A 25536-nucleotide genomic window follows, 5' to 3' on the forward strand; every position below is an offset into this window, starting at 1 on the left:
AGTGCTGTTATGGACTTCCACAGAGTTTCTTTATGTCCGAGAAACAGTTGGGTTCCTTCACTTTCCACAATATTTATGAGAACTGCTAGTGCTGTTATGGACTTCCACAGAGTTTCTTTATGTCCGAGAAACAGTTGGGTTCCTTCACTTTCCACAATATTTATGAGAACTGCTAGTGCTGTTATGGACTTCCACAGAGTTTCTTTATGTCCGAGAAACAGTTGGGTTCCTTCACTTTCCACAATATTTATGAGAACTGCTAGTGCTGTTATGGACTTCCACAGAGTTTCTATATGTCCGAGAAACAGTTGGGTTCCTTCACTTTCCACAATATTTATGAGAACTGCTAGTGCTGTTATGGACTTCCACAGAGTTTCTTTATGTCCGAGAAACAGTTGGGTTCCTTCACTTTCCACAATATTTATGAGAACTGCTAGTGCTGTTATGGACTTCCACAGAGTTTCTTTATGTCCGAGAAACAGTTGGGTTCCTTCACTTTCCACAATATTTATGAGAACTGCTAGTGCTGTTATGGACTGCCACAGAGTTTCTTTATGTCCGAGAAACAGTTGGGTTCCTTCACTTTCCACAATATTTATGAGAACTGCTAGTGCTGTTATGGACTTCCACAGAGTTTCTTTATGTCCGAGAAACAGTTGGGTTCCTTCACTTTCCACAATATTTATGAGAACTGCTAGTGCTGTTATGGACTTCCACAGAGTTTCTTTATGTCCGAGAAACAGTTGGGTTCCTTCACTTTCCACAATATTTATGAGAACTGCTAGTGCTGTTATGGACTTCCACAGAGTTTCTTTATGTCCGAGAAACAGTTGGGTTCCTTCACTTTCCACAATATTTATGAGAACTGCTAGTGCTGTTATGGACTTCCACAGAGTTTCTTTATGTCCGAGAAACAGTTGGGTTCCTTCACTTTCCACAATATTTATGAGAACTGCTAGTGCTGTTATGGACTTCCACAGAGTTTCTTTATGTCCGAGAAACAGTTGGGTTCCTTCACTTTCCACAATATTTATGAGAACTGCTAGTGCTGTTATGGACTTCCACAGAGTTTCTTTATGTCCGAGAAACAGTTGGGTTCCTTCACTTTCCACAATATTTATGAGAACTGCTAGTGCTGTTATGGACTTCCACAGAGTTTCTTTATGTCCGAGAAACAGTTGGGTTCCTTCACTTTCCACAATATTTATGAGAACTGCTAGTGCTGTTATGGACTTCCACAGAGTTTCTTTATGTCCGAGAAACAGTTGGGTTCCTTCACTTTCCACAATATTTATGAGAACTGCTAGTGCTGTTATGGACTTCCACAGAGTTTCTTTATGTCCGAGAAACAGTTGGGTTCCTTCACTTTCCACAATATTTATGAGAACTGCTAGTGCTGTTATGGACTTCCACAGAGTTTCTATATGTCCGAGAAACAGTTGGGTTCCTTCACTTTCCACAATATTTATGAGAACTGCTAGTGCTGTTATGGACTTCCACAGAGTTTCTTTATGTCCGAGAAACAGTTGGGTTCCTTCACTTTCCACAATATTTATGAGAACTGCTAGTGCTGTTATGGACTTCCACAGAGTTTCTTTATGTCCGAGAAACAGTTGCGTTCCTTCACTTTCCACAATATTTATGAGAACTGCTAGTGCTGTTATGGACTTCCACAGAGTTTCTATATGTCCGAGAAACAGTTGGGTTCCTTCACTTTCCACAATATTTATGAGAACTGCTAGTGCTGTTATGGACTTCCACAGAGTTTCTATATGTCCGAGAAACAGTTGGGTTCCTTCACTTTCCACAATATTTATGAGAACTGCTAGTGCTGTTATGGACTTCCACAGAGTTTCTATATGTCCGAGAAACAGTTGGGTTCCTTCACTTTCCACAATATTTATGAGAACTGCTAGTGCTGTTATGGACTTCCACAGAGTTTCTATATGTCCGAGAAACAGTTGGGTTCCTTCACTTTCCACAATATTTATGAGAACTGCTAGTGCTGTTATGGACTTCCACAGAGTTTCTTTATGTCCGAGAAACAGTTGGGTTCCTTCACTTTCCACAATATTTATGAGAACTGCTAGTGCTGTTATGGACCTCCACACAGCATGATGCTTTGAGTAGCATTCTAAAAGTTGGTGGCATTGAGATAAAATACTTTATGGATGATCATCTACTTTATTTTGATGTCATCATTGTCTAATTGAAGTTGATCATCCAAAATGTCTTGTTCTAGTCGTGACAGTCATAATACCATGATATTTAACTGGAATTTCTGGTTTATCAGTCACTTGAGTGCCTGGTTTGTAAACAGGCCAACAGGGGTAATGCCATGCAGTGCCAGACAAGCATTGTTTGAATTTTAAGGCAACTTTTGTGAATATAAAGTGCTACTGATAGGACTGGACAAGTTTACCCTTTGCATGAACACTGATTTCAGTGATCTATTCACATGATTTTTACAGCTTTCTTTGTCCTTTTACAGACAGATTTTGTTCCTGAGAAAAGTCAGACTTCATTTTCTTTTGCACTGATGATCTAAATCTTATGTACAGAAAGCAGCTGGCCAAGAACACCTAAAATCTCACTGGTTCAGTTTTGCTTTGTCAACTTTGTGACCACAAAGTACAGGCAACTTATGGTCTAACATTCTTAATTATATTAACTTAAGACATAGATCCTTGTACAATTGTTAAACAGACTGATACAGATATGATCATATATATTTGTGCATGCTACTTCATTGACAGATATCTTTGTTCAGCAGGCCAAGGTCAACCTGGTATACCACATCAGCCAAGTAGAAAATACTCACCATCACAACCCTCACCTAGATCACATGTACCTATGTAGAAATGATAACTGTCTCAGCAAGTCCTTTACACAACAACAAAACTCCAGATATATGCTATAACCCAACTGGGCATCTCTTGTCCGACCCCTCCATATTGTACAGTACAATGAAGCTAAACTAGGAATCTTCAACCACAGGGAAATGCTCTTGTGGTCCAAGTTTTCAGAATGGTAGCAAGGGCAAAAGAAAACAAAGAATGTTCAACACATGCTGGACAACAATAATTCTGACTTTGCTAATGACCTTCATATTTTCTTTCTGATTCTGTGGCATAATTTCAGTAACACATCTCCTGAATGTAACCTGATCAAGATAACCACAACAGTGCCTGAAAGCATGGGCAGTGATCTACATCTCCCCGGATGATGGTAACAGTGAGTGAGTGAGTGAGTGAGTGAGTGAGTGAGTGAGTGAGTGAGTGAGTGAGTGAGTGAGTGAGTGAGTGAGTGAGTGAGTGAGTTATACCACCATATTGAGAGGAGCATCTGTACCACTGCCAGTACATCTGTCCTCAAGGACACGTGTAATCTGTGTCATAGCCACATTAAACACAGAATCAGAACTAGTGATCTTGACCCAAATTACATCATCATATCTAGAAGTGATAACAGTTACTATCAAATCTTAACAGAAATGCATCTCACCACTTTTGAAATGGCTGCCCTTCTAGCTGGTGCCCTCTTCCTTTCCATCCTCATTTCAATCCAAGCAAGTGCCTTACATGGCCAAAAATCTCCAGAAGTTCACTACAACCCAACATGGGAGTCTCTAGATTCCCGTCCACTTCCACAAAATGACAAATTTTACTGGACGGTCACATTCATGAATAATTGCTATGTTCACTGGATTGTTGGGTCAGAATTACATTAATGTGTCATATACCTGAAATATTGCTGTACCATTAAACATCAAACAGACACATTCATTGATTGAGACATTTGTTACCAGGTGAGCTGGCCCAGGCCATCCGCAGCAAGACAAACCTCCACTTTGGCCTGTACCACTCCCTGTTTGAATGGTTCCATCCTCTATATGTGCAGGACAAGGCCAACAACTTCACCACCACCAAGTTTCCTGAGGTCAGCTTCATATTGTTAGATTGCGATAGGATAAAGGCTATTATTTTACACGTGAACATAATGGTGTGAATGAAGGAATAGGCTCATGACACATTGCTGTTCTTACATCTTGCATTTTTTATTGTGGTGAGTTCCATACTCTTGCAATTTGGTGTGGACCATTTGTCAAACAATGATCTATCGCACACTAGGCTAACTCAAGAACATGTTTCAACTTAGAATCCTTGCTTTTCACACTAAGTTAACTCAATGAACAAAGGTCAACGTAACTTCTTAGGTCATATCACCCTTCATAAAAGCACCAGGCTGTTGATATCCACAATTTGAAATGACTTCATGAGCCAGTTTAGGATGGGATGGGTTTGAGTATAGAACCCAACAAGTTGATAATACAGCAAAGTGGTATCCCTCTGTCATCTCATGTTGTAAGTTCTTCTCTTTTTGGAGATAAGACATACAATCTATCACAACAGGGATAGTAACTTCCACTCACCTTCCATCAAAATTTGAATTTGTCCTACTGAAAATTTATAATGTTTTAACTATATGCTGGAACACTGGAAGCACTGACAGTAATCGGACTTGGGGGAAAAAATGAGCCTGCATCTCAGAGAATGACTTCACTGTCCTCTAACTTTTCTCTGCACTTGGTCCCTTCCCAGTTCATTAACTGAGCATTCACATGCAGAGCATGTGGGGCTAGTTACTAAACTAAGATAGACAGGGATCTTGTAGTTGAAACATGTCTGAAACAAGTGCAGATGTAGAGTTTCCTATTTGAAGACTGGAGATATATGAATATACTGAGTTTTCATGGTATCTGATGGGCTTCTGATATGCAGTTCATCAAATCTGCCAAGTCAAATAATGACCTCCTACAAAAAAGAGTTCACTGGACATGAACAGTTGCAGTGGAAATGTCCATACCAACCAGAAATGACATGATCAGTGGGTAGAGTGTGTGAAATCCTTTCCTGCACTACACATCAAACACAAACCCAATGGCCATACTCCTGGGAAATGTGAACATAGCAGACATCCTGTTAAAAACAGCTGATACTGACTGGGGTATAACCAACAGACTGAGAGGTCAAGTATCACTGTATGTCATGCATCCAAGCAACAGAACAGAAGTTCATAGTTCAAGCCATTTAATTTTTTAGCTGGTTTATCACTTGACTACATATCTTTATTACAGTGATATTCTGAAAGTCGTTTGGACCATTATACCATCAAAATGCAAATGAAATCAATTCCAGGAAAAGACTATTCCTGAACTGTATGAGCTCGTGAACACCTATGAGCCAGACATTGTGTGGTCTGATGGAGACTGGGAGGCAACTGACAACTACTGGGGGTCCAGGGAGTTTCTGGCCTGGCTCTATAATGACAGGTATACAGATATTGTCAGGACACCTTTCGCACTGAGACATTATGTAAATGTACCAAAAGATGATACTGTTGCAAGCAGCATAATATGTACCGTATGTATATTATTTTTATAGCAAATTTCATAATGATTGTGTTTTAAGGTGTCTAGAGATGCAATGATATTAATATTCTCATATCTAAAGACAAATGACAAGAAATCAAAACAATACTAATGGTTTAGCTTAGAATTCTGAATATTTTCTCTTTGCAGCCCAGTGAAGGACAAGGTCGTCACCAATGACAGATGGGGATATGGAGACCATTGTGAACATGGGGGGTTCTTGACATGCCATGACAGGTACAATCCAGGTACTTAGCTAAAATATCTTTCAAGACAATCATTGTACACTGCTTTAAAGCAAGTGCAGTAGGCTAGGATACACAAAAAGGGATAATTTAATTCTTGTGGGATTCAAACATTTGGAATGAACACTGTAAAAGTGACAAGGCTTCTTTCCACTGATAATAAAATCCTTGATCACATCACCTTTAATTCAGGATAATCTCACTACTTCAAGTTCTGTCATACTGACCTAAAAAACAATAAGGTTATGACAGTTTATTCTTCACATATGCTACAGGAGTGCTTCAGCCAAGAAAGTGGGAGAATGCCATGACAATTGACAAGAAATCTTGGGGATTTCGTCGAGAGGCAGCCCTGGAAGACTTTCTCACCATGGACGACATTATTGAAACGTTTGCTGAAACTGTAAGGTATTAAGAAGTCAGTTCCAGTATCTCCATTTATTTGTACAAGGGTCCAACAAGTCCATATAGTTTATTACTTACAGACAGGCAATAAGCTAAGTACTCTGTCCACAGAAGACATTGTAGCAGTGCTGGCTGAAACTCAGGTGTGTACACTGTGGCAATACATAGATATGTGACACTCCTCATGGAAGCTAGGTCACTTTTAATTATGGAACCACTGTTCACAACCCTTAAAGCATGTCACCACTGTTTAGGACCCTTTACACACAGGTCACCACTATTCAGGATACTTAACCCAGGTCACCACTGTTTAAGATCCTTAACCAAGGTCACCACCATTCAGATGGCTTAACCTAAGTTACTACTTAACCCAGGTTACCTTCACTACTGTCAAGGAACACTAACCTAGGCAATTCCTGTTAAGGACCCCTAACGCGGGTCACTACTGTTTAGTACCCCTAACCCAGATCACTATTGTTTAGGACCCCTAACCCAGGTCACTATTGTTTAGGACCCATAACCCAGGTCACTACTGATTAGGACCCCCAACCCAGGTCACTACTGATTAGGACCCCCCAACCCAGGTCACTACTGTTTATGATCCATAACCCAGATCACTACTGTTTAGGACCCCTAACCCAGGTCACTACTGTTTAGAACCAGTAACTCAGGTCACCACTATTGAGGACAAGTAACCCAGGTCAGCACTTTTTGCAACCTATCATCCATGTGACCACCATTCACTGTGCAGAGTGAAGTACTACCTCTTTATTCCATCATAATTACCGAGGCCATCAAAATGTATTTAAGCCTTTTGGTCATTTACAGCTGTGGAGGAAACATGCTTATCAATGTGGGGCCAACCAAGTATGGCATGATAACACCCATCTTTGAGGAGAGACTGCGTCAGATGGGAGAATGGCTGAAGGTGAATGGAGAGGCCATCTATGCCTCCAAACCTTGGGTGGCCCAGAATGACACAGTCACACCAGGAGTTTGGTAGGTACTTTATATATACCACACACTGACTGGCACAGACTGACACAGTCACACCAAGAGTTTGGTATGTACTCAACAGATCCACACCTTAACAAACAACTGGAGAGGTGAAAGACTAACCCAGAACGAGTGAAACTGAAAATTTTACATGCAAATATAAGTGTGCAGGGGAAGATCTACTATGAGATCCAAAAGCTACCTAACTAATAATAATAAGTAATTGATGTATGTGTGAAATAATAAACCTACAACTGACATGACAATCAGCACCATTCATAGCATATTACCGTATGCAAGCTGATATCATTCAAACCAACACCCTAAATTGACACAAACTCAGCATCAAAATTGCATGTTTCATACATAAGTTGACATTTATGATGGAGGCCTATTCACAGCCAACTGACCACTAGACAACTGGAAGTTACCAATAACTTTGGTCCATAATATTCAAAGCCATCACAACAATATTATGTCTACTCACACCTCGATAATGAAGTTGACAGAAAATGAACACATATATGTATTTTGTTTAGCTAATTTAAAAGTCATATTTATTGTAGTTTGACGATCACATGTCAACTGTTTTGATGGTTGAAATAGAGAGCTCAGTGATAAGCCAAACAGTACCATGTATAAAAACTATTTGGCACAGTAAATTTCACAGTAAACACAACAATGAACAACTGGTAGTAATATTACTCATATATGATTAGTTTGATTACAGTTGATGTGTGTGATATCTCTTCAGGTACACACAGAGAGAAGGGACAGTGTACGCCATTGTATTCAACTGGCCACAACCAGGTCAACTCATACTTGGATCAGCTTTGCCAAAAACTGGAATGAAAGTCAACCTCCTTGGATATACTGAAGGCTCCTTCTCATGGCAGAATGCTTCACCCAAAGGAATCAGTATCACAATCCCTCCCATCCCTGTCAACCAGATGCCATGTCAGTGGGCATGGGTCTTTGCAATGACATAATATTTGACAGCAAGATGTATCTTTGCAAGGAAATAAATGACTGGAGTTGGATAGGTCTCTACAAGTATATGAACATAAAGTGCTGACAATAGAATAGTCCTTCACACAGAATAGACACTTTTTACACAATAAATGGTATAAACCTTGAAAATGAATCAATGAGATTGATTACAATGGCATGGGTTTCAAGTCACCAGGTTTGTTATTAAGCTAACATTTTGTGTGTTATGAATAAATTTCCTTCTCATGTTAACTTGCCTCTATATAGAAAAGTTGTGATCACAATACATACCATCCTCGATATCTCCAGGGTATACGTTCCGATAAGTCTCCACTATACCCTGGATGCATCTACGGCTCTGCCCGATAAATTTATCACCTCCCTTGACTGTCTTTTGATCCAGTCAGGTGTCTACGCTGGGAAGTTGAGCGAACCAATCACAACTCTTTTTCATTTTTTGAATTATCTAACCAATTATACTTGGCAACAGAAACCATGCAGAGGTTCTCTGGAAGAGTTAGAAGGCGTTCTTGCATATGTTGTTTTAAAGTTTTGGACCTGTCAATTTGTTTGTTTGAATTCCCTAAAATCTGGGACGCACTGCAAGCAAACCTTTGCAGTTGCGACCGCTACCTTTGTTGACACTGGCAAGATCAGTTATAACGGCGGCCTAGCTGATTGGCTACTGTGAGAAGGCGGAGCCAGCAAAGGGAGGTAATAAATTTATCGGGCAGAGCCGTAGATGCGTCCAGGGTATAGTGGAGACTTATCGGAACGTATACCCTGGAGATATCGTGGATGAATACATACTTGGTTTGTTTATTCTACATAGTTTAGCTTAACACACACAGCTTAAACATGAATGGTGCCTGTCACATTATGAGTATGGTATCTTTCAGTGCAAATACAATGTGGCATTGTGAAAATATTTGAACCACACGCTTTCTGATCCAAAAGCAGATATGTTTAGAATATGACTTACAGGAGACCTTTACCCAGTCAGCTAAAAATAAACTGACTACTTGCCATGCAGAAAATAACCTGTGGTCACATTGCAGCTATTGTTAATGACCTTAACCCAGAAACTGGTGATGAGCTGACATCTTGCCATGCAGCACATAACTGTGATGATCTTGTAGTTATGATAAAAGACCCTTCCCCAGAAACTAGTAATGGGCTGACATCTTGCCATGCAGCACATAACTGTGATGATCTTGTAGTTATGACAAAAGACCCTACCCCAGAAACAGGTGATGGGCTGAAATCTTGCCATGCAGCACATAACTGTGATCACCTTGTAGTTATGATAAAACACCCTACCCCAGAAACTGGTGATGGGCTGACATCTTGCCATGCAGCACATAACTGTGATCACCTTGTAGTTATGATAAAAGACCCTTCCCCAGAAACTAGTAATGGGCTGGCATCCTGTCATGACGACCATAACTGTGATGATCTTGTAGTTGTGATAAAAGACCTTACCCCATCAGCTAGTAATGGGCTGACATCTTGACATGTGGCACATACCTGTGATTAGACCTTATAGTTATGACAAAAGACCCTACACCATCAGCTGGCGATGAGCTGACATCTTGCCATGAAGCTCATAACCTGTGGTCCTCTGTAGTTATGACAAAAGACCCTACACCATCAGCTGGCGATGAGCTGACATCTTGCCATGAAGCTCATAACCTGTGGTCCTCTGTAGTTTTGACAAAAGAGACTCATGCCAATCAGTAAAGTGTTGGCTGACTTCTCACCTTGCTACACACAGTCTAAGATATATATCAGAGACATGACCAACAACCAACCTCACCAAAAAGGTCCCATGACATAGTCACATGTCACATGATCAGTAAAGTGAAGGTTACCGCAACACCCTGCTATACATATCCCAATGGGACATCTTGTCACATGAAAAAGGATGTTATCTGGTGCACATGGTGTAGGCTTAAATGCCCTCCAATACGCCAGGTGTAAAAGTCAGAATTGTGATGGCTCACACAGCATCGATTACAGCTGGATTTCATGGTTTATTACCATCAGTTACAACATGCCACACTTGCACCGGAGCTCATAATGATATTCCATAATGCATTTCAATCCCATATAAACCTTGGCACACAAATTTACTGGATGTGGAATGCAATACAAAACAAGAATACAATCCCAAATTAAGTCAATGGGGTTGTGAGTTTATCTGAGCTAAGAACATATGTAAATACCAAGTAAATCCTCCCACCATTCCATGCAATGTGATAACATTCACAGCTCCAGAAATGCAAAAACCTATTAATCTTTATCAGAACTAAAGACATTACAACAACAATACCTTCTTCTCAATCACATAAAGCATCTTATACTATCAAACAGCAGAAACCTCTGGACTCAGCTTTGTTTATTGAACAAAAGAGAAATAAACAGTTTACAGAATACCTAGTAACTTGTGTTTCAGTAGGGTAACAGGATATTTTAGTAGTACAGTGTAACAAGCCTTATTGGAAACAACATTAAAATGACAACTGGCATGTTCCTTTGTACAATGTACAAATTTTGATAATACAAAATACTAAGAAGGTGATTAAAACTGAACTACAAATATGATTGAATCGTCAGCATATGTATATATGCATGTCACTTTATTACATGTCAAGGATAGATATAGTATACATTCCCAATCAAGTTACATGACCGTATCATACACACAAAAAATAATCAGCACAGCATCATAACCTTGTTCCAGATTGATAACAAGGACAGTTATCGCATAACAGAAATGCATCTCATCACTTTCGAAATGGCTGTCCTTCATGCTGGTGCTGTTTTCCTCACCCTCTTTCTAACTATCCAAGCTAATGAAGCAACTACAGAACTTCGCTACGACCCCACATGGGAGTCCCTAGATTCCCGTCCCCTTCCATCATGGTATGATGAAGCTAAAATTGGAATCTTCATCCACTGGGGAGTGTTCTCAGTACCAAGCTTTGGTTCTGAGTGGTTCTGGGAACGCTGGCAAGGGAAGAACATAACTGCGTACATTGACTTTATGAAGAACAACTATAGACCAGACTGGACATATGCAGACTTTGCCAAAGATTTTACAGCTGAATTCTATGATGCCAACACATGGGCGGAACTATTTGCAGACTCTGGAGCTAAGTATGAGATGATTTTTTATGTGTGCTTTAGATTACTAGGCTGAACATTTCACCATTTAATACTATGACACATTGCCTATTCTTGTAAATTAAATGTAAAAAATTAAGTCCTTAAACCCTTTCAAAAACTACTATTTGTACTTCTTGAAGCAATATTCACATGATTAGATAATATAACAAAGTCTGTGTTGTTTTATTCAATCTACACTCTTTGACTTGGGATCATTCAGTGCACCAGCCCGAACATTCATCCACTGAACACCATCACTGTCTGTTGCAGGTATATTGTGTTTGTAAGCAAGCATCATGAAGGTTTCTGCAACTGGCCAACAAATGTCTCCTTCAACTGGAACTCCCAGATGGTTGGACCAAAAAGAGACATTGTGGGTAAGAAACTGTACGCTATATATCATATTGGATACAGATGAGCGATGGTGAGTGAGTATAGTTTTAATCCTCTTTTAGCAATATTCCAGCAATATCACAGCAAGTGACACCAGAAATAAGTTTCATACATTGTGCCCATGATGGGGATGGATCCCATACCTTTGGCATGACCAGCAAATGCTTAAACCACTAGGCTACTCCACCACACCCCATTCAGCACTGCTGGTAAATGTCATATTCTGCCATGCAGTTAAGCTTCTGTGGATGATCTGGTCAGATTTTCTGGTTCTCAGGAACTTTGTCCAGTGTCTTTGTGGATAATACTCCACAACATCAATCACTACATTGCCAGTTCCAGATCTGATTATTAATAAAGGTGTAATACGGATGGGCTCTCACTGACTATCAAACAGACACATTCACTAATGAATACATTGTTTGTCAGGTGAGCTGGCCCAGGCCATCCGCAGCAAGACAGACCTCCACTTTGGCCTGTACCACTCCCTGTTTGAGTGGTTCCATCCTCTGTATGTGCAGGACAAGGCCAACAACTTCACCACCACCAAGTTTCCTGAGGTCAGCTTCTGTATAAACAATCTTTGATGGATTGTCAGATATAGTATGGGTGAGCTACATGCTGTGAGTGATGAGTATCTCCCCTGAATGGGAGTTGGATCACAGCTGCTTATCAACCCTGTCATTGCCTGTCTTCATGTCCATAAATGATATCTGCAAGTTCTTTAAAGGTGATTTACATGAGTCAGCAATCATGATTGTGAATTGGTTGGTGAGCAAGGTCGAGTTGGTAGGTTAAATTCATCAGTGATTGGTTGGGTGCTGTATGTGAAGTCCATTTTCAAAGTACCCTGCTATGGTATAACTCATGGCAGACAACCATTTTAACCCTTTTTGGGAAGGTAATAAAGGCGTGCAGTGCACAACAGACATCCTGTTAGAATGGACAATACTAACAGGGGTATAAACAAGTGACTGATAAACATCATAATGGTGCTCCAAGCATCTAAGAAAATGAAGGCTACATTTTTCATAGTCACTTAATTTATTTTTAATGAAGTGAATTCATTATAACCATCTTGTATTGATTATCTAGAACTCCTATGGAGCATAAAACCTATTGCAATAACAAGGTATACCAATGTATTTCAAATCAATTTCAGGAAAAGACTATTCCTGAGCTTCATGAGCTTGTGAACACCTACAGACCCGATGTTGTTTGGTCTGATGGAGACTGGGAGGCACCAGACACTTACTGGACTTCAAAGGAGTTCCTGGCCTGGCTGTACAATGACAGGTATACCAGGGATGTTGTGGAAGAAAATTGTAGAGTATAAACTGACAGGGCAGAGCCAGTCACGAGTCCTTCAGTGCCAAAATATACATCAAATTAAGTTTCCACTTCATTACATTGTTCCTATTCAGCAAATATGTTTTCCCATTCATTTCATATGAAGACCAGCACTAAATGGATTGGTTGGACACCCCAAATAATGCCTATAAAAATGCTTTGTTTTGAATAACCTTCCACTGGCACTTGTCTTGTTGGCCAAGGTGTTTGTGGAGTTTGTCAAAAACAAATTCTTTATTAACATCAAAGCAATTAGAAAGGAAGGTAAAATTATGAAGAATGCTTTATGGTACTTAAATTGTTCTGCACTACTCACTCCAGGTTTTCTCACCATTGTCTGTGATTTGGGGGATTTGGGGGTTCTCATAGAGGCAGGGACTCTGGCTTCTACTTTTGGACAGATCACTGGAACTGGGAATCAAGATGACACCGCATGTCATGTCAGCATGTTACAATCATACTTGTTACAGGCAGTGTTTATAATGGTGCACACTTCAATCTTCTCTTTACAGCCCAGTGAAGGACACAGTTGTTACCAATGACAGATGGGGAATCGGAGATATATGTCATCATGGTGGGGTCTTGACGTGTTCAGATAGGTACAACCCAGGTAATAAACACAATATTTTATGGGAAGGGTGAGTTCTCTGTTGACTCAGTGTGATGTAAAACCTCCCCTTAGTGGGAACCCAGTAATAGCATGGTCTATAACACAATAAATGGGCTTAACACACGGTACATTATATTTCTGAATTCCAGCTGATAGTTGTAATTTCTGACGTTAGAATTTTTCATGAAATCACCTTAGATTCAGAATAACATCTGTTGTCTGAAGCTACGCCTATATGCTACAGGAGTGCTTCAGCCAAGAAAGTGGGAGAATGCCATGACACTTGACAAAAGATCTTGGGGATTTCGCCGAGAGGCAGCCCTGGAAGACTATCTGACCATGGATGAAGTTATAACATTACTGGCTGAAACTGTCAGGTGAGTGCTCAAACACTGACAGGTGAGTACACAAAAAACTGTCAGGTGAGTACACAAAAACTGACAGGTTAATACAACACAAATGAAAACACAAAAATGAGAACACAGTAAAACTGTGTTGATGGATATATAAGTGTGTCACGTGAAACAAGTGCTTCAACAGTTATGATCAATATGAATGTATATATCACTGTAATATTGAAGGCAAGCCTCTGGTGATACCTTGCTTGTCAACATTAGGCATTCTGGCAAAAATCCATAAGCATGATCTGCTACAATAAACGTTAAACCATAATCAGGATTGGAACCTGACATCATGGGTTTCACATTTCACATAACACTGCAGAGTGAATTGTGGCAGCATACAGCTCGGCTGCCGCCACCTTCATTGTTTGCACACAGTTACAGAAGCCATCATTGTCTTTCATACTGTTTTTTTCCCTTATAGCTGTGGAGGAAACATGCTGATCAATGTAGGACCAACAAAATATGGCATGATAACACCCATCTTTGAGGAAAGACTGCGTGATTTGGGAGAATGGCTGAAGGTGAATGGAGAGGCCATCTATGCCTCCAAACCTTGGGTGGCCCAGAATGACACAGTCACGCCAGGAGTTTGGTAGGTACTTTAGATATTCCATTCCTTGGCAGTGCTTGAAATTAACTGATTTGGAAACATGGGTGGGCCCAGTCTATGAACATTTGTAAGTCTATACTTTGGACTTAGGATGAGACATGCCACACGTTCAGTACTACAAAGTGTGATATCCCTTTCAGGTACACACAGAGAGAAGGGACAGTGTACGCCATTGTACTCAACTGGCCACAATCAGGTCAACTCATCCTTGGGTCAGCTTTGCCAAAAACTGGAATGAAAGTCAGCCTACTTGGGTACACTAAAGGCTCTTTCTCATGGCAGAATGCTTCACCCAAAGGAATCAGCATCACAATCCCTCCCATTCCTGTCAACAAGATGCCATGTCAGTGGGCATGGGTCTTCGCAATGGTATAAATGGTTTGACGATTACATAAATGTTCAATTATTAGATGACCTTCACACATATAATTGACATTTAATAGGAGGATCCTTGAAAATGAAACACGTGCTTGACAATTGGCCTTTACAGAGACACATACGATTGCTAAACGGATGGGCAAACACAGATTTGGTTGACAATGGAACTGACCACTGATGGACACTAATGGGGTGGACACTGTGCAATGAAACGTCTGACTGGTTTGGGTCCAAATAGATATTTATGTTACTACTTACAATTTCAATCTGATGATGAAATAAATGCCATCTTAATTGCATAAATATGTATAAACATGTATATACATAAATAACATGATCATCATACCCATTTTGTTTGTTTGTTCAACGTTACAGATACTTAATCTTTAGAAACCTGACATGACAACACAAGGTCAGGAGTAAATGCAGACACTCCCTTGAATTAACATGGAACTGATTTAGTCAGGATTTCAAGAAGAGTTTTCATATGATGCCAAACAGTTGTTTGTTAGTTATATTGTATTTAACGCAGAAATCAGCAATATCCCAGCTATTATGGAAACAGTCAAGTCTGGCCCAGATCTTCATGGGTTATGAGAATAGTAAAACATAATTATGACACATTTGTGTGGCAAAAATTGTCAAATCCATGTGGTCTTAACCACAAACATTTGTTCAAAAAGTCTGCTATGTTTTAGACATGACCAAAAGGGTTAACCCCATCAGAAAGATGGCCACTATCACCATGCTCTTCTACCTGTGTCACCCTTGCACACAATGTACACGTGACCAAAAGGGTTAACCTCATCAGAAAGATGGCCACTATCACTATGCTCTGCTACCTGTGACACCCTTGCACACAATGTACACGTGACCAAAAGGGTTAACCTCATCAGAAAGGCGTCCATTGAGGCCACGCTCTGTCATACTCATGTTAATCTTATATATATAATGAAAGTAGTCATCAGTAAAGTGCTATCTAAATTCCCAGTTAAACATGTTACCTTGTCACATAAAAATGAAATTCACTTTCATTTTGTGTGCTGACCAAATGCCCTGCTACACATTATCTTGGAACCTGCTGACTACTAAGGAGTAAGAGAATGAGTGAGTATGATTTTGTGCCACTTCTAGCAATATTCCAGCAATATCGCTGAGAGGGACACCTGAATTGAACCCCTGTCTTCAGTGTGACGAGATGACACTTTAACCATTATGCTACCCCACTACCCCAAATGACCAGCGAGGGTAACCTCATCAGTAGATCTGAGTTCTGGGGTGCTGGATGTAACTATGTAGACTTCTACCCAATGTCAAAGTATCAGCCTATTGAGATGCGAAGTCAAAAAAACATATCAAAAGAAGGAACCATGCCTATTAACACTTATCAGATGGCTACACAGTCTGTAGTCACAGTGGCCGAGTGGGATAGGCAGCTGACTTTGTGTGCTGGCAATTAGGTGCCTGACTCTGAATGTGTGCGTTCAAATCAACTAAAAAAATTCTAGAATATCCCAAATATTACATAAGTTATAACATAAGTTAAACATTAGCAGACAAAAACTTTAAAAAATACTGATATTCCATAAACTGTAGAGTTAATGAACAGTCATAGCTGGGAGTTGGCTTTTAGCAGAATGTCGCGACAGCCTTAAATAGCACTACCAACTGTAACCCAAACTGAATCTTTCCACTGGCTGGGAAGCATCAACAGTTACACTTTGAACCTCAGTTCGATGAACTGGGACACCCCTACCCAACACTATATCACATTTTGCATTTATTATACAGCAAGTATAACCTTGTTGTCGTAGAGATGAATGCATTGTAAACAAACAAAATTCTCTCCACTATGGGGTCACAGCTAACACCTTGGCTGAAGCTAAGATGAAACATAATGGTTATGGGATTAATGTAGTTGTTTTTTGCTTTTTAGATAATACAGTAGTCACATACTACTATTTTCATATGTAAATGTATAGTGTCTTTGACCATTTAACATATCTCAAAAAGTTTCTATTTGATAAAACTCCATAAATGTTAATCACCAGGCAGCGTAAGATAATATATGAAGAAGCTGACCTGATCCGACTTTCATGCATTCTTCAAGTTGTCGAGCACTTAGGCAATAGACTTCTGAGGATTTTCCATGTATTACACAGGTAATGTTGATTCTATTTCCTGAAAAAATATGCATTGAAATAGAAATTTTAACAAATGCTGCTCATTAAAAACTACTGAGACATGGAATAAAATCCCATTGATTATGTTTTACTTGCAGGATATATGAGTGTATACAAGAGCTGCTTAAATTTTTTTGTGTTTAGGCCTGACCAATTTTATTTCTTGTTCTACGGATCCACCATTTTTATTTTGCCATGAATAAAAACCAACATAAAAACTAATTAATTTTCCTCTCTGACAAAAATAAAATCCTTATGTTGAAGTAGTCTTGAAATCAATGTGAAACCTAAACTCACTCAACTTATCTTTAGTTGAGATATAAAAAACTAAAAGAGTAAACATGGAAACTCATGTAAGTTTTTGCTTTGACCACTATTTTGTCTCCTTCCTAGGCTTTCTGAAGACAAAAATCCACAAAACAAGAAATAAAATTGGCCTGGCCTTAAATTGAGTTACTATGAGTATACTGTACACATCCTCCCACCATATATGTGCTATATATACAGGGAAATAGCGAACATATTTTCAATAAATTGATGAAAAGGAATATGCTTATTTAATGAAAACACACACACAGAACACTGTAGATCACAATACAAAATCAGCTACATGCTGTAGGACAACACAGCAACATAAGCTCCATTCGGTCTAGTATCAACCAGCCAGGAAACAACAGTTTGGTACTGAGCCTGAATGCTATTTGTTTGTTTATTGAAACAAAGTTGAAGTATGCATTATATTTAGAAACTCAATCTTAGTGAAAACAGCATTTAATGACATGTTTCTCAACCATTCAATCTATAACATATTTTGTAAAGTTGCATTCTCTCAACTAAAACAGAAAGGAAAGCACAATTTTTAGTCATGCATGCTGCCTTCTTTTTGAGTCTTGGGATTTCTCATTTATGCTTGTCAGTTAATAAACACCACAATATCACCCACAAAAAAAATAATCAACATCATGACCTTGTCCCAGATAACGCCAACATATCTAGAAATGATAACAGTCATATCTTAACAACAGTAAATGTGCCCACTGTCAAGATGGCTGTCTGGCTGGCTGGTACAGTTGTCCTCACTGTCCTTATTACTATTCAAGCAAGTTCTGTACACAAGAGAACTCCAGAAGTTCGCTATGAACCAAACTGGGCTTCCATAGATTCCCGTCCACTTCCACCATGGTATGATGAAGCTAAACTTGGAATTTTCATTCACTGGGGAGTGTTCTCAGTACCAAGCTTCGGTTCTGAGTGGTTCTGGGAACGCTGGGAGGGGACAAAGAAGGAAGCCATTTATGCAGACTTCATGAAGAAGAACTACAAACCAGACTGGACCTATGCAGATTTTGCTCAAGATTTTACAGCTGAATTTTATGACCCTAATGCATGGGCAGAACTGCTTGAAGACTCTGGTGCCAAGTATGAGACAGTTTGTACTATTCCTATCTACTATTGTCATGTTAATCAAATGTGAGGGATCAAGACATGAAACATTTTGGGAAAACTATTTCAATAGTAGTGAGTAAAATGACTTTGTTACTTAAGACATAAAGTTTGTGGTGTTTAATTTAATTTTACATTTTTACATATGCAGTATTTAGTCCTTAAAACCTATAACACCATGACTGTCTGCTGCAGGTACATTGTATTTGTAAGCAAGCATCATGAAGGTTTCTGCAACTGGCCAACCAATGTCTCCTTCAACTGGAACTCCCAGATGGTTGGACCAAAAAGAGACATTGTCGGTAAGAAACTACATGACCTATATTTCATAGTATAATGGTCATTTAAATTATCTCCCATGTTATCGACCTCCATGCATGCATACAGTGGCATTTTAATGATCTGCTGTTACTCCATCCTCCATGTTGATGAAGTAGTGAGTGAGTGAGTGAGTAGCAGTTTGGGATCATATACAGCCCTCATAAAGGCTCTTTGTATAGCTTTTTATTCACATCCTGTCACTAACTCATTAGAATTCGACTCCAGATTTGACTCTGCAGAAGCATCATATTTAGTTGTGCTGTGTATGGCATTAAACTACAAATACATGTAAACAAATTCACCGATGGATACATTTGTCGTCAGGTGAGCTGGCCCAGGCCATCCGCAGCAAGACAGACCTGCGCTTTGGACTGTACCACTCTCTTTATGAGTGGTTCCACCCTCTGTATCTGAAAGATGTTGCTAACAACTTCACAACTCAGGAATTTGTGCTGGTGAGAGAATTCTTGTTTAACAAATATCCCATTGCCTTCCTAATGCATGTCTCTCCATAAAAATACATGAGGTAACATATTAAACTTAGTAATCAAACACCCTTTCAAGATTTTGCTTTCTTGCATGGATGTATAAGAGTTCCAGCTGAAACATTGTCAGAAAAACACAATTGGCAGTATTGATGAAGTTGGTTGAAAATTGCTTTCCAACATATTTCTCTTGAAGTGAAGGCCTAGAGTGTCTGGATCCCAAGTGTATCAGACTTCCTCCTGGTGCTGAAAGAATTCCTTCGGAACAGAAATGAAAAACCATTACTGTCCATATATCAACACACCATGAAATTCTCACTAGCAAGCAGACCCTTAATATCGATGGTCTGACCATTCAGACAGCAGGCCACCTGAAGGATTCCTTTCAAATCCAACAAAACCAAAGACTTTAGTCTTTCCAGGTGAGGTCTTTCTGACCTTGGACCATCTTCAAGGTTGTCTGTACCCCTTATGAACACTTACGTGCAAAGTATGGGGAACTGTCCCCAAAAGTTGACACATGAATCTGCATGTATGTCTACTTGTCTATTCGTATTACCAGGGAATGTTTATATGCAGTCAAAGACCTCACACACCCCCACCCCACCACCTCACTCATAATGATATGAATGAGGATGTACAAAGTCTACATAAATGTGTTTTAAAAAATGACAGATCTTGTAAGATATGGAAAGCTTTAAAATGTGGAAGACCCCAAATTGCAACTTCATTTATGAAAATAAAAATTATATGGTTCATAAATTGTGTTTGACAATACCACTTCATGTATTGACAGAACAAAGTTCAGTCTAGGATGGTCTTTCAGTTATATCCTCACGAGTTACATTACTTGAACCTAAATCCAAAAGTATTTCCTTGGAAAAGTGATCAGGTTTTACACAGCTTTCAGTAATATTCCAGCAATATCATAGTGAGGTACACCAGATACAGGCTTCACACATTTGTCTCAGCAATATCCCTCTCACTGCATAATATCACTATCATTGTAAGAAAACAAAGAACACATGAAATCATATTGATTGTATGTTAAAAGCTTATGTGCAATGGTTGAATATTAGAAATGATGTCAATGATCTCAATTTCAGACTAAGACAATGCCCGAGTTGTATGAGCTTGTCAACACCTACAAGCCTGAGGTTGTATGGTCAGATGGACCCATTGGACCGGACACCTACTGGGATTCTACAAAGTTTATAGCTTGGCTATACAATGACAGGTTAGCTTTGTAGTTAAGGTCTCCTCATCCAGTCTCAGGCTTGTCCTTTGTCTCGCTATGTGGCCTTTTAATTTTCAACTTCTCAGCACCTATAAAGACGTTAAACGTGAAATGATCTCAGTCTTCTAAGTCAATTCAAAACATTGATCTATATGAAAAGGTCATAACTTTGCTGCTTTAGGAATCAACACTATGGAATGACATACAAGAACAAGTATTTACAATAAAACTTAATAAAAGACTTACGACAGCTTTTTGTTTACAATACTTACAGGATTGCACATACAAAAGGTATCGGAACATGTATTCATAGACTCCTTCAGACCACCATAAGAATGACCTAACAGCGCAATTGTTTGGCCGACATTGTTTGCAAACAATTTAAGAATGCAAGTGAGTGAGTGAGCGAGTGAGCGAGTGAGCAAGTGAGTGAGTGAGTGAGTGAGTGAGTGGGTTGAGTAGAGTTGAGTTGAGTTGAATTTTATGCCACACTCAGTAATATTCCAGTCACATGGTAGCGGTCTGTAAACAATGAAGTCTGGACCTGACAATCCAGTGATCAACAACATGAGCATCAATCTGTACAACTGGGAACCAATAATACGTGTCAACCAAGTCAGCGAGCCTGACCACCTGATCCCATTAGTCGCCCCTTACAACAAGCATAATCGCATGGGTTGCTAAAGGCCTATTCTAGACCTTCCTTGGTCAAAGGAATGCAAGTATTAAAACATGCAATCTGCAAGCAAAATAGAAAACTGAAACTGAAACCTTCAGCTGAAGGAGTTTGAGGTCTGATACACCTAAGAGTCCCTGGTTTCATCAATGCAAGACATCCAGCTGAGAGTGGACATGATCCCAGGTTTTATACAGAGCTTATACTCTCTTCAACATGCAAAAGACATTGGTTTTTGTACATCTGTGTTTAAGTTATCTAAATAAACTAAAACCGATGGAGGAACTGAATATCGAAGCTCATTGTTTGATAAATTGCACTTGTACCCAAACAGAAAAATTACTTTTAAAACATAATTGGAAGTTGAAACCCATGCATCAACTGCTTCAATTTTCATGCTACAAGCTTCTAGAAAGACACTTAAAGACAATCACAGATTCATGAATCATGATGGATGTGAAAACTTTAGCATATTTTTTTTCCATCTGAACCCTTCATGACAGGGTGAAATCTGAGACCCTGCTTGTCACATCTAACATACCGTGTTCTTCTAGGCAGTAGAATAGAGCTGAAAGGTTAAACTGCAACATGAGCTCATTTGCTTGCTCAGCAGACTTTACTAGGTTCTTAATATTTAAAATCAAATTACATCAACAAAAATGAAAAAGATGACAAACTGAAGAGACAAATTATTCCCTTGACTACCCTCTGCAGAACTTCATGAACCCTGGAGAAAATCAATACCGCACCATCACCATTCTCGTAAACTGAAAGGGCATCTCCTTAAAGATAAAATAATTTTAAAAGGTAGGGTTGTGGGTAACTCTTAGTCATCAAAAAGGACCTTCAAAGAGTCTTTTCTTGACAAGACATGCTATGTCCTTAGCTATCAGTATCAGTTCAAGGCGGAGCACGGATGTCTAAATATCACAGGTTCTTTTTGTCATCACAGTTCTTTGTCATCTGTAGAGTGAAAATACCCAGATGGCAGATCAATTTCCTTTCATCTTCAGACTAATAGCACATTTTTTTCAACGAATCAGCACCTAATACCTTTCTGAATCATGGGTTGCACATATATATATTTAAAAAGACTATCAATACCAAGAGGACACAATGTGACATATTTTCATGTAAACTTGAGGATGTTTTGTGTTCTGCATGCACAAAACTTCACGTTTGTAGAAGCTTGATGTATATTTTAGACCCATTTGATTGAATCTGTGCACTTATTTTCGAAACTTTAGTAGTCCTAGGAATTCTTAACTGCAGTAGTGTAAAGGATGGGTTTGTAGTTTGTAGGGCTATGAACTTCTTGAGAATAGCTATCTAGTTCCATCAGATTGAATATGTATTTATCAATGACATTCACTTTGTCAACAGGAAGGTAATAACCTTTTTCAATGTATTCTAAAACCTGAAAATGCACATATATGTCTTTATCTTCAGTCCCGTCAAGGACACTGTGGTGACAAATGACCGTTGGGGAAACAATGGTATAAAATGTCATCATGGGGGAGTCCTCACCTGTACAGACAGGTACAATCCAGGTAAGACTATCTCCTCCATATCCCTCATTGACTATGTGTCCTTCTTGTACCCTGCTTCCTTGTTCCCCAAATCAAAGTAACACATTTCCCCTGAATTTGCTTGACCACCACTTCCTCCTAATCCCCTGTAGCATACACACAGCTGTTTTCACAATAATTTCCTCTTTGAATCAAAATCCCTTTTCTAAAACTTTAATGAAGAACTTCGATTTGATGTCTTACCTAACCCTTACAGGCACCCTTCAGCCTAGAAAGTGGGTGAATGCCATGACAATCGATAAGACGTCTTGGGGATTCCGCCGAGAAGCCAGTCTGAACGACTTTCTCACCATGAAGGAAATCATTGAAACTTTTGCAGAAACTGTAAGGTATCTATTTTCAGTATCTCTGTACAAGGGTCAAACTTGTAAATAAATATTCATTTACAGGTTGTGATTGCACAGAAAACAAGTACAGATGATGCCATTTACCAAACAATCCTGTCTCTATGAGCAGTGACCCATGCCAACTGGTGATGTCAATAAGTTTCTGTTTTATCAAAACAGAGGTCTTACGCACGTTGGAATTCTTTACTGGATTGCAAATTGAAAACCAGTCTACTGAAGTCATTAGTGAAGTAAAGAACAATGCTATGTGTGGTTCTAGCTTTGACAAAATTACCCCAGGAACATGATCAATTCATGTGACACAATATTACTATGAAGTAGGTCACTTTTGAGAGGTTTCAATCAATGACTTCACTTCCTTTCCCTACATAGCTGTGGTGGCAACATGCTTATGAATGTTGGTCCTACCAAGTACGGAATGATTACACCGATCTATGAGGAGAGACTACGGGGCATGGGGCAGTGGTTGAAGGTCAATGGAGAAGCTATCTACAGCAGCAAACCTTGGTCCCATCAGAACGATACCATCACTCCTCGTGTTTGGTGAGCAGAATAAGAGTTGCAGATCACCTTTGTGCTTGAGTATCCCAGACAAAATATATATATATATAAATTATCATACAACAATATTCCAAAATAGACTTTATGCATCTATATGAATTATTACAAAAGCAAAATATTCAGGTGCTTCAGCAAAAAAGAATTAATGCTATATTGAATTAATGATTACCAAGACACTGTAATTTTCAGGTACACAAAGAATGAAGGCAGTGTCTACGCTATCATATTTTCATGGCCAAATGGAACCACAAATAACCTTGCCCTTGGTGCCCCAGTGCCCTCTTCCAGCACAACTGTCACCCTTCTAGGTTACCAGGGTCAGTTCACATGGAACAAGCGGGCATCGGGTGGGATGGCAGTTAATGTTCCTGCCATCCCTGTCAACCAGATGCCATGCCAGTGGGGTTGGGTGTTCAAACTTACTGGCATCACCAACTGAAACACAGGGAGACACCAATAGCAGACACTCTATTCTTTTGGATGATTCACGGTTTCACTGTGAGTCAGATATACCAGTAGACAATGGTATCTAAAACTCGGGTTGGAGTAAATGTAAAGATATCACTGTACATCAATTGTCTATAAAAATTGAAAGACTATAAAGATAATGTAAAACGTTGCATTCTGACTTTCCACTGGTACAGTATAAATTTACTATGTTATTGTCTATGATGTATTCTACAGTTAATAAAATAATATGTTTCAATCCCTGATGTCTTTATGTTAACATCAGTTATTATCACCTAATTAGGAGATACTTATGTCCTAACTAGCAGCTAAGTAAGTCCAATGAAGAGACAGTATCTCCTAAGAGACAATACCTCCTACTTAGAAGACAGTATCTCCTAGTTAGGAGATACAAAGTCCAAATAAGGAGATAATTAATTCCTCATTAGGAACTCAGACTGTGTCTCTGGGACACTTTTGCTAAGTGTACATGAAAAAGTCGTGTTTTTCTTAAGTGAAACTATAGTCCATTTGCCACAAAAGCGCACTGATGAATTGCAGTCTAGCTTGAAAACTAATAAACATAACATAATCAATGAACCACTGATCATAATCAGAACATCACACCAACTCTGTGAGTTGTTTTCAGAATATTTTTCATTAAAATAAGAAAGTTGTTTAATAAACTATCATTAAAATATTGACACATTATGTGAGAAGGATTGTTTTAGGCACCTTTACAAGCACATTCATGTCAAATTCAACACCTTATTTTCACATGACATGACTGCTATTCTGCCATTGTGGCATTTCATGCATGCCATCTTCCTGACCTCTGTCGTTCAAGTACAGTCAATATTCTGATAGCACACTGACACAAGGTCACCCATTAACAGTAAAACCAAATATACAGACATATATATGTCATGGCCAGTCACGTACCATACTCTTAACAATCTGCTGATACAGCAAGATGTGTTCAGATGAGGACAGGCTCATATTTATGATTCAGATCCAGTAGTTTTGGAGAAGGAGGCTGAATTAAGATACCCAAAAGTTAGAGGGAAATGCTCCTCAGGGATTTTTCTAGGGGAGAAAGGGGATGTGCTGTATTGGTGTGGGATATATCACTTTCTTGCGTACACTCAACAATAAGTAAATGCCATAACTTGAAGCCTATGTTCATAAAAGAGCATTACAAATTCCTGATTTTGAAACAAAGTAAAAGTCAGCATGAGTTTAAAAGGGTGGAAAGCTTATCTTTGGT

General features: G+C 39.2%; 4 protein-coding genes across 4 annotated transcripts in view; 3 read left to right on the forward strand and 1 right to left on the reverse strand.

Moving 5' to 3' along the window:
• Nucleotides 1-25536, reverse strand: part of LOC137288184 (blood vessel epicardial substance-like) — a 164777-nt gene that overhangs the window by 79397 nt on the left and 59844 nt on the right. The window contains exon 2 of the mRNA XM_067820619.1: nucleotides 17063-17161. The gene's annotated coding sequence lies outside the window, so the exon portion shown is untranslated. The remainder of the gene's footprint in view (nucleotides 1-17062; nucleotides 17162-25536) is intronic.
• On the forward strand, nucleotides 3506-8319 carry LOC137288185 (alpha-L-fucosidase-like). The gene is made up of 6 exons (XM_067820620.1): nucleotides 3506-3939; nucleotides 5199-5332; nucleotides 5582-5679; nucleotides 5952-6084; nucleotides 6910-7080; nucleotides 7832-8319. Exons 4-6 carry the CDS (start codon nucleotides 5984-5986, stop codon nucleotides 8064-8066), a joined length of 507 nt encoding a protein of 168 aa, XP_067676721.1. The 5' UTR covers nucleotides 3506-3939; nucleotides 5199-5332; nucleotides 5582-5679; nucleotides 5952-5983; the 3' UTR covers nucleotides 8067-8319.
• LOC137286244 (alpha-L-fucosidase-like) lies at nucleotides 10841-15323 on the forward strand. The gene is made up of 8 exons (XM_067817977.1): nucleotides 10841-11226; nucleotides 11506-11612; nucleotides 12058-12188; nucleotides 12791-12924; nucleotides 13491-13588; nucleotides 13833-13965; nucleotides 14414-14584; nucleotides 14743-15323. Exons 1-8 carry the CDS (start codon nucleotides 10844-10846, stop codon nucleotides 14975-14977), a joined length of 1392 nt encoding a protein of 463 aa, XP_067674078.1. The 5' UTR covers nucleotides 10841-10843; the 3' UTR covers nucleotides 14978-15323.
• LOC137286365 (alpha-L-fucosidase-like) lies at nucleotides 18200-24532 on the forward strand. The gene is made up of 8 exons (XM_067818177.1): nucleotides 18200-18582; nucleotides 18802-18908; nucleotides 19252-19382; nucleotides 20519-20649; nucleotides 22775-22875; nucleotides 23111-23243; nucleotides 23634-23804; nucleotides 24012-24532. Exons 1-8 carry the CDS (start codon nucleotides 18209-18211, stop codon nucleotides 24259-24261), a joined length of 1398 nt encoding a protein of 465 aa, XP_067674278.1. The 5' UTR covers nucleotides 18200-18208; the 3' UTR covers nucleotides 24262-24532.

Source organism: Haliotis asinina, chromosome 6, assembly GCF_037392515.1.
Source record: "Haliotis asinina isolate JCU_RB_2024 chromosome 6, JCU_Hal_asi_v2, whole genome shotgun sequence".
Classification (NCBI taxonomy): Eukaryota; Metazoa; Mollusca; class Gastropoda; order Lepetellida; family Haliotidae; genus Haliotis; species Haliotis asinina.

Coding starts and splice junctions, on each gene's coding strand:
- LOC137286365 (XM_067818177.1), top strand. CDS start 18,209: ATGGCTGTCTGGCTGGCTGGTACAGTTGTCCTCACTGTCCTTATTACT. Junction 19,383..20,518: donor CAACTCAGGAATTTGTGCTG/GTGAGAGAATTC, acceptor TCTCAATTTCAG/ACTAAGACAATGCCCGAGTT. Junction 23,244..23,633: donor ACTTTTGCAGAAACTGTAAG/GTATCTATTTTC, acceptor TTCCCTACATAG/CTGTGGTGGCAACATGCTTA.
- LOC137288185 (XM_067820620.1), top strand. CDS start 5,984: ATGACAATTGACAAGAAATCTTGGGGATTTCGTCGAGAGGCAGCCCTG. Junction 6,085..6,909: donor ACGTTTGCTGAAACTGTAAG/GTATTAAGAAGT, acceptor GGTCATTTACAG/CTGTGGAGGAAACATGCTTA. Junction 7,081..7,831: donor ACAGTCACACCAGGAGTTTG/GTAGGTACTTTA, acceptor ATATCTCTTCAG/GTACACACAGAGAGAAGGGA.
- LOC137286244 (XM_067817977.1), top strand. CDS start 10,844: ATGCATCTCATCACTTTCGAAATGGCTGTCCTTCATGCTGGTGCTGTT. Junction 12,189..12,790: donor CCACCACCAAGTTTCCTGAG/GTCAGCTTCTGT, acceptor AATCAATTTCAG/GAAAAGACTATTCCTGAGCT. Junction 12,925..13,490: donor GCCTGGCTGTACAATGACAG/GTATACCAGGGA, acceptor TTCTCTTTACAG/CCCAGTGAAGGACACAGTTG.